At 36.1% G+C, this 9794-nt stretch overlaps 1 protein-coding gene across 1 annotated transcript; it reads right to left on the bottom strand.

Annotated features, from left to right (window-relative positions):
• Positions 1-519: 519 nt before the first annotated feature.
• On the bottom strand, positions 520-1374 carry LOC147503170 (uncharacterized). Its single transcript, XM_086604729.1, has one exon. The coding sequence runs from the start codon at positions 1372-1374 to the stop codon at positions 520-522; it is 855 nt and encodes a 284-aa protein (XP_086460855.1).
• Positions 1375-9794: the final 8420 nt, after the last annotated feature.

Here is a 9794-nt window from a genome sequence, read left to right as displayed (position 1 = left end):
GGCTAGAGTAGGCATCACATTCTGGTCATTAAAAGGTTCCTCAGCCTGTTCAGAAATATCATCATCTACTATGCCTTCTTCTTCAAGAACAAGAGCTGTATAAGTATTGTTCGCAAGATTGAAGTTATATAACTCTTCCTCTGTTAGAATGCCATCTTTAGTTGTTACTAACTCATTTTTCTCTTGGGCTATGTCAAAGATCACATCTTCTTTCCCTCGGGTGCCAGAAATACTTTTCTTGTCTCTGTTTACAGCTGGAGAATGTGCTCTCAAGATAAAGGGAGAGTTTCCACGAAAAGAGCTGAGAAGAGAGCCTCCTGAAAGAGGTGAGTTCCTGGCAAGTAGTGTAGGCGTGGCTAACACTGGCCCTAAGATACTAGAAGTTGACCCTGCAATTCCATTCGAGCCACCTTGTCCACACTCAGAAGAAGGTGATGTTGAGATAGAAGGATTCACTAATTGTAGAGTGGACATCGATATTCCTAAGGAGCTAGGCAAAACAGATTAGTTATTATCCGATTATGAGTTTATAGCAAAAGAGGGGGTAATGACAGGGGCTGCATCTAGAACTACTGTCCTATCTTGTGCTCTTGCATTTCTAGTTCTAGGAACCCACACCTGAGGAGGGGAAGATGAACATTTGGTTGTAGCATGCCCAAAGCGATTGCATATATTGCAAAAGGGTGGTTTCCAAGGGTATTCCACATCTAGATAAACATATTTACCCCCAAGTTTAAGTTTCAATGATTTGAGAAAATCAAATGTCAAAGGAATAGTAACACAAACCTTCGCAAAGTCGAGTATTTTTTTTTTCTGTGATGTTGCTCCATCTATACATAAAGGCTCACCAATCAAGCTACCCAAGTAGGAGAGTTCATTTTTAGTCCAAAGCTCTTTTGGGACTTTGAAAAGTTTATCCCATATAGGTACTATGTTGACATTATTCCTTTGCCCTTCCACCTCTGGCGTCCATGTCCTCACAACAAATATCTTCCCTACAATGAAGATAGGTCCTCCTTCTAACACCATCTGTTTGTCTTCAACGGTAGAGAAGCTGATGAAGAATAGATCTCTATCCATAGTGATCTCCATAGATCCTTTAAGTTTCCACATTTTTTCTAAAGAACTCTTGACAAAAGGAAATCCCATTCTCTTATCTAGAAAGTAACCAACCAGTGTATCCTTCCATTCACTGATTCGTTCGTTGATAAGATCTTGTGGGACCACAGCAGCACCATCTTCTATGATGGGAGTACAACTATTCAACACCATATTAGCTGAAGAAGAAGTGTTTGAGTTATGAAAGAGAGAACTCCATAGAAATGGTGGAGGAGGGTTTGAAGCAGGGAGGGATGATGATGAGGTTGAGGCCATAACTAAAAGGATGTGAGAAGCACTAGGTCCTTCTACTCAGGTGGTGTAAACTGCCCAGAAAAGGAAAGAAACGAAGTATGTAGAAGATAGGATCTAGGAATCTAATCTAAAAGAGCTATTTTAGGCAATATGGGAGCACCAAATAGAATAGTTAGAGAAAACTTAAGTTACTCTTATTCCCCCAATTAAGGTCCCCATTGAAACAATATAGTGGCCAACTTAAGGTCCCCACTTAGCATGATTTAGTACTGTAGAAACACTATTTTTACCGTATTAAAACTTAGTTATCAAATGGCGTCGCTTGTCATCTTGCTTTGTTACGTATAGCGTGTTTAGAATAATCAAAACTGTTCACTATTTTTTCCACCAAAACACTGTTTTTCACTATTCACAATTTTCTGATTTATTTATGATACTGTTTGAGTGCATACGAGTTGAGAAACCAACTCCCTACAACTTCGTGACCTGACCCTAAAAAGTTCAACCTCCTGTTTTTACTTGAGAGCGCGCCCGCGCCCTCATTTTGCCAGTCTAGAGCGCGCTCCGCGCTCCTTTAAATTTATGAAAAAAAAGTACCAAAGCGCGACCCGTGCCTAATATAACCTATTGTCGAGTGCGCCCGCGCCCTAGTTTAAGTAAATTTTTTACAATTAGTACAATATTACCCCACGAGTACAGTACAATACTCGTATGCCCAACCACTCTAGTAATTCCATAAAATTTTTTTTCATACTTTACGGTATCTAGAAAACTCAAAGAATCGGGGTTATTTAATTAAGGAACGTGCTTCAAGGCTGTTGAAGGTGCTATTTATATGCGTAGCAAGGACGCTCCAAGTAACACCTCTTAACATCCTCGAATCTACTATAATATGATTCTATTTCTAGTAATAATCAGGCTAATTTTTGCATGCTCATTAGGAATTGCCTATTATACTTAAAACATGCATGAGATTAAGATCTGGTACGCATAAACCTGCCTTATTAGTTTATCATAGACGCAAAAATAATCGCCTATCTAGAAATTCACACAACACCACACACATACCACCTACACCCACCCCAACTACATTTGTAGCAATGGGTGAAGAAATAGCAGAGAGACCCCTCTCTAATTTTTATAAGGTTTTAAATGATGGACCTGAGTCCTGCATCATTCTTGCAGACACTACATGAGATTTTAGAACTCCCCAATATATTTAATATGCTACTTGTTTTCCATGGCTTAAACCATGAGAAGCCTTATCAACACTTACGTAGGATACAACAAGTGCTTACTACATTTCATCATCCTAATGTAAGACCTGATCAAATAAAGCTCAGGGTGTTTCCTTTCACCCTAGCTGACAAAGTGGCTGCTTGGCTAACAGTACAAAAGCCGAACTTTGTCGACACATGGGAAAAACTAGTTGAATTATTTATGGAACAATTTTACCCACCACAGAAGACTGATGAGATGCTTCAAAATATTCACTTCTTTTGCCAAAAGCCTCAAGAATCTTTTTCTGAGGCTTGGAATCGTTTCACTGATCTTCTAGTAGAATGTCCCCATCATAATCTTGGTAAAGACATACTAGTTCGTGCCTTTTTTAAAGGCATATTCCAGCATCATAAAGAGACTTTAGATATCATGAATGGAGGTAATTTCTTAAGTAAAGGAGCCACAGATGCTAATAACTTTTTAGATACTCAATCCAAGAAAAGCAACAACTGGGGAGGTAACGATTACTCCCTCTCCAATACTTCTTCTTAAACAGTTAAGGCAACCAGTATGTTTGAGGTAAAACCAGATCCTGAACTTAGAACTTTAATTGAATCCCCCACTCGAAAGGTCGATGCCCTCTTTGTCCATAAACAAGAAGTGAAACATACTCCTGTTATGAACATAAACTCTCCTCGTTGTAATTTTTGTTTTAGTTTTGAGCATTCCGACTTCTATTGTCCTTTTATCTATGAATAACCACCACCATAGCCAGACAATGTCTGCATTTTTAATAACAATCCTAACACACAATGGAGGCAAAACACTAATTATGATCCACAACAACAAGCTGCACCTCCAGGTTTTAATAATCAAAATGTTAGGTCCATTACAAACTTCCACCAATTTAACCAACATCTAGGACAAGGACAATTAGGTGAACAAAATAGAAGTTTAGTGCCCATGACCCAGAACTATCAACATCTAGACATTAATGCTCAACAAGCTTTAGTTCCAGTCACTCCTCCTATGACCACTCCACCAGTTAAACCATCTACAGAGGACGTAGTAGTAACTTTGCTGCAACATCAAAATCAAATTATACAACAAAACTCCAACTTGATGAAAGAACAAAATGAACAAAACTCCAACTTGATGAAGCAATGAAATGAACAAAACTCCAGATTTATGAAAGATCAACATGATCAAAACTCTAACATGCTACAACAAACGATGCAAATGATGCAGTCTTTGTGCCAAAAGGTTATTGATCTATCTCCTAACCAAAATAATAACCAACAAGGCGTGTTTTCAGGTCAAGTTGTGCCTAACCCTAAGTTAACAAACATTGCCTTCGAAGTAAACAGTATTCAATGTAATGGTAATATAAACCAAGGGGACCTACAGGCAGTTACTACCCTTCGTTCGGGTAAGGTTGTTGCTAACCAAGTGACTATGCCTAAAGATCACCTGCAAACTAAGAATGAAACCATACCAAATATTGTTATAGAAACTGAAATTGAAGACCCTACAATTGTATTAGTTCCAGTCCAACTACAACCAAAAGGGAAAACCTTACAAGACCCAATAATAGAAATTAATGATTCTCCACCTATAGAGGTTCCAATATGGAAACCTAGTTGGAAAACGACAAAAAAGAAAGACAATGTTAATAATATTGTTGACCTTTATGCTAAGTATAGAGAAAAACCACCATTTCCCCAGAGATTAGTTGTGTCTAAAAAGGACGAGAATTTTGATGAGATTAGGGAAGTGTTTAAAAATCTTACTATAAACCTACCTTTTCTAGATGCTATAAAACGTTTACTTGGACACACTAAGTTTCTAAAGAGTTGTGCACAACGAAGAGGAAAACCAACATACCCAAAGAAGCCTTCTTAATTGAACAATATCCCTCTTTATCTGAACATAACGGAATTGTTAAGTACAAGGACCTTGGTCGTCCTACTGTATAATGTACCTTAGGAGATACTTTCACTACAACTGCTCTATTAGACTTGGGGGTGAGTGTTAACTTACTTCCTTTTTATTTACATAAACATCTATGTCTCCATGAACTTAAACCGACCAAAATGACTTTGCAGTTAGCCGATTGTTCTATTAAGTACCCCAAAGGTGTCGTTGAAAATATTATTGTTAAAGTTTAAGATTTGTACTAGCCGGTTGATTTCGTTATTCTTGAAACAGCAGTTGCTCATGATTCTATTCCCATCATCTTAGGGCGTCCTTTCTTGGCAACTGCCAATGCCCAAATCAATTGTCGAGATGGATCAATGACACTTTCCTTTGACAATCATTCTGTGGAGGTTAACATGTTTATGCTCAAGCATGGACAACTAGGTTTGCTTGTTGAAGGAGAAGTGGAGTCTATTGAGAGTTTTGCATCTCACATTAGTGCGGCCGACGCTTTCATCCCCACACTAGTAGATACCCCTCTTAGGGAAGAAGACAAATATCACAATTTTGACTCCTTGAACATAACTAAAATAGTGGCAGAATTTTCCACCCTGCCTTCTGACCCTATGGGAGATGTAGTAAATCTCACAATGGAAAAGATAGATGAATTCCACAAAGATGCAGATGAATACCACAATTATGTGGATACGACTAACCTAGATGACGAATTCAATGAGTTTCTAAGTGCCTGTGATGATCCACCCTCTCAAGAACTACCTAAAGCACCACCCGACCATCATCCACCTGAGCTAATCCCTTATAAATACCAATCATTTACCACCACCAATATTCCCCGCCCTCCACCTTTTCAAAGGAACCTAGAGTTTGCATTAAACTTTCTTGTTTCTCTTGTGCTTCACGACTTTCTAAACCTATCTGGTGAAGAAGTAATACCCAAGGACAAGCCACCTGACACTTTCTCATTTTTTCCATCCCTTTCTTCTAAAACTTATCCATATCCCAAGTATTTTCCACAACCATTCTTTTCCTCACAATCATTTACTTGGAGAAAATAGAAGAAATTGTATGCTAGATTAGGTTATAGGTCTACCAGAATTCACTCTTATTCTGCTAAGCCACATCATAGGAAATCTTGGTGCTTCATTCTATTTAGGGGTGCTTTCTGTGATAATTATTTATGGAAAGACCCACAACTCTTTAGGTTGTTGATATATGGTAAACTGCATTAGATAAAGTCTCGAGTATCTGACTATAAAAGACTCATTGTATTCTCTGGTGTACTCCATTTTATTTCATATTTCATAGGAATACACCTTTCATGTAACTCACGCATTCATCTCTTGCACTTTTTCTCATTGTTTGAGAAGTGTTTCTCTATGGAGTGAGTTTCATTTTCATTTTTATTTCTTCATCGTAATTTTGTTTTTCCAAAAATCAAATATATAAAAATTAAAACATAAACATATATTAGTAAGTCTAGGGAATCTGACTTTAAAAGACTCAAGTTTTTGTACAATACCACCTTTTTGGAGTATAGGCCAAATAAAAATTTTCAAACTTAGAAAGTGTTTTCAAATTTTTTTTGGGGGTGACATATTTTGGTCTTTCATTTCAAAACTCTTTGCCACCCTTTGCCTGTCATGTTTACTCCAATAGAGTCTAAGTTAGTTAGTTACGTAATTTAATTGTGCTATTGAATTATTTCATGAACCACCTTCTCCCAAATTGTTTGGGGGTGGTATATTTAATTTTAGCACATTGTACGTTCACATATTAAAATTGCATGTATAAATATCAAAATATAGAACTCATGGGCCTTGTTGATGCATAATGTAATTAGGTACCTTAATTTAATTTCGTGAAATTCTACTATTTTGCGGAATTTCAGAAGCTACTCCTATAGGAGCCACGATATGCGCATGCTTGATTTGTGAGCGTATGATATTATTTTATTTCTGTTAGAGTCCACTTATGTTCCAAGCGCTATTTATTATTTCATGTTATCTCTATAATGGGAGGAACTCATATAGGAGTTGCGTATGTTTTTATTTCTTTATAGTAGTATAGATTAACCTTCTTTTTCAGGTGCTCCCATTTACAAACACATTTCTATGATACTCTCTATCATTTATTTTCATTCCATACTTTGGGGACAAAGCGTGATTCTGTTTGGGGGTGGTATAAAAATATGTTGTAAATGTTTAAGTACATATTAGGTTGTATATTACGTATTAATTATTGTATAAAAAGCAGAAAGTATAAAAATCATAAAAATAGTTTATATTATGCACTTAGTGAAATGGTATTGTTCCCTTCTCCATGATGATATTAGTCTAGAAATCTCACGTAGTACTTGAATTAGAATTTAATTTTTGAAACTTAGATTAATATGTAGGTAATAGTCATTGCATCTTTTCTTGAACATCTTGCATGAGCATCTATGATTGTACTTGACAGTATTTTTCTGAGACCTAGGTTATAATACTTAATACATATCATGTGAGCATCTAGCCTAAAAGCCTCATAAGAGTGATGACACAAGAGAGAAGTCAAATTCGAGTAGATAAATCACATATCCACTTGCTTGATCACCATACCATATCCTAAACGAGAATTTAGGCCCTTTTTGGATCGATATAGTCAAAAATTCTAACCTAAGTATATTTTCCGCTAGTTGTCTCACTAAGCATTTACATTAGCCTTTTCACAAACCACAAATCCTTTACCCAATAAAACAAAATAAAAAAATAAAATCAGCCTACCTATCTGGATAAGTCTGAAAAATAGGATGAGTGAAGAAAAGAGAAGATAAAAACCTGTGTAAATAAAAATTAGTTAGTTGCTTAAAAAAAATAGAAAAAGAAAAGAAAATAAAGTTTCCATTCCAAAGAAAAGAAAAATAAGATATAAATAAAATAAAAAGTTAAAACTCCAAAAAACATAATCAAAGGAGTCAAAAGCCAAACAAAAGGGCTAAAGATGGAAACAAAGTGTAGAAGCAAAGTAAGAACAAGGTTTTCTCTAGTTACATATTTTGAAGACTCTATTATCTTAGACTTATCTTTTTGAATATCCATTTCCTTCCTTCTTTAACCAACACCTACGCCCTGTATCACCTAATAAAGACTTCTAGCTCAATTAGGAATAGGGTGGTGTAATAGTAAGTGGTAGATGTGTTTGATCGACCTCGGCTTGTTTGGATTGTCATTGAGATTGGGAGGAAACATGTGCCCACTATAAACTACTGGAGTTAGCAAACTTGAGTGGAAAAATCAGAGTGTTATGTGTCTTGACACATTCCTTGTGAGAACCTACTTAAGGCACGCTACCCAAAAGTTTCATAAACGGACCTGCCATTGCATTTCATAGCATAGTTCATTATATAGTTGTTTATCTTAAGATGATTTGATTATTATGCATGTATTAATTTATGAGTTAGATTGATGATCCTTGTTTAAATTCTAGTGAGATGTATATGTATCTAAGATAAATTGGGGACAATCCTAGTGGTTTAAGGCCTTATTACATATAGTCAATGCAATCACACTCTGCGAAACGATATTAGTTAGGACCACATTTTTGGCCAGTTATATGTTTTTATTTCTCATATTTGCTTGAGGACAAGCAAAATGCTATTTAGGGGTAGTGTGGATGTGATAAGCACCCAAAACTGTAGTTTTGAAGCCTTAATAGTATTACATTTAGGCCAATTATATTTATAATAAATAAGAGCTAGTACTATTTACGTGTTTTTGTGTATTTCAGGTCTTAAAGCTGATAATGTACTTAAAAATGTCATTTTGCATGGAAAATGAGTCAAGATGATTGCTGAGAGAGTTCTATGTTTAAAGCCCCAGAATCAAGAAGAAAAAGCATTTTCAAGCTCAGTCAAAGCTGGGAAGTCAAAGTTAATTCGGGTAGAAAAAGGACGGAAAGCTATCAAAACTTCAAAATGATTGACTTCAAAACTTCAAAGCCATCAAAGGCGTATCTTTGGATTTGGACTTTGAATTGGGCCTACTTTATGTCAAAATGATCTACTTGGAACCAGCTTTCCAATAGATCTGGCCTTGACCCAATCGGAGCTATAAAAGTAGATAAAAAGGGCACTACAATAATTTCCCACTGTAGTGGCCCCTTTAGACTTAACCTAATGGACTTTAGGCTTACATTAGAGGCCCAAAGTCCCCTTTTTTGGCATATGCACGAAAATATAACCCTAATCCTCTCCTATATAAAGAGGGTTAAGGCTAAACTTAATACTCCTATTCTAGCTCCTTGATAAGCACCCAAAAGTGTAGTTTAAACCCTTTAATAGTACTCTACTTAGGCCAATTATATTTATAATAAATAAGAGTTAGTACTGTTTACATGTTTTTGTGCATTTCAGAACTTAAAGTTGATTATGTAACTAAAGACACCACTTTTGCATGGAAAATGAGTCAAGATGATTGCCAAGGAAGTTCTACATTTAAAGCCCAAGAATCATGGAGAAAAGCCTTCTTCTAGCCCAGTCAAAGTTGGGAAGTCAAAGTCAATCCGGGTAGTAAAAGAACATAAAAGTCAATAGAACTTCAACAGGTTGTATCTTTAGACTATGGCTTCAGAATTGAGCCTACTTTATGTCAAAACGATTGGCTCGGAATAAGATTTCTAATAGACCCTGTCTTGCCCCAATTAGAGTTGTAAAAATGGATGAAAGGGTATGGAAGTAATTTTTAGCAGTTGTGGCCTCTTTAGACTTAACCTAATGGACTTTGGGCTCACGTTAGAGGCCCAAAGTCCCCTTTCTAAGCCTATACATAAAAATGTAACCCTAACCCTCTCCTATATAAAGCGGGTTAAAGCTAAACAATTCATATACTTTTTTTCCTTAGTTAATAATTAGTTTAGTTTAGTTTTTAATTAGTTTTACTTTCTTTAGGGTTAGAATAATGTTAGGTTGTAGCCACCATTAATTCCCATCAATAAAATCGTAGTTCTTCAATTAATTGTCTTTCCTTTATTGCTTTAGTTTAATGATTCCAATGACACAAGGCTAAACCTCCATTAGAGGAGGTTTATGAAGCCATGTGAGGATGATCAACCATTAGTATTATTGTTTTGCAAATGAGAACTTCAAGTTCTTCGTTATGAGTAACTAGAAATAAAGCTCATAACGAAGAACTAGGGTTTAGAGCCACCACCAAAGAGATTTATTGTAGAGCTAAACTCTCATGCTAGTGAAGCCTAGATCCGAGAGGACTTGGTGTTCACTTGGGATCAATACAAGCGATTCGATG

This window comes from Coptis chinensis, chromosome 4 (genome assembly GCF_015680905.1).
Source record: "Coptis chinensis isolate HL-2020 chromosome 4, ASM1568090v1, whole genome shotgun sequence".
In the NCBI taxonomy this organism is placed as follows: domain Eukaryota; kingdom Viridiplantae; phylum Streptophyta; class Magnoliopsida; order Ranunculales; family Ranunculaceae; genus Coptis; species Coptis chinensis.
Note: the sequence above shows the minus strand (reverse complement) of the source record. Positions and strands in the feature narration are given on the sequence as shown.

Coding starts and splice junctions, on each gene's coding strand:
- LOC147503170 (XM_086604729.1), bottom strand. CDS start 1,374: ATGGCCTCAACCTCATCATCATCCCTCCCTGCTTCAAACCCTCCTCCA.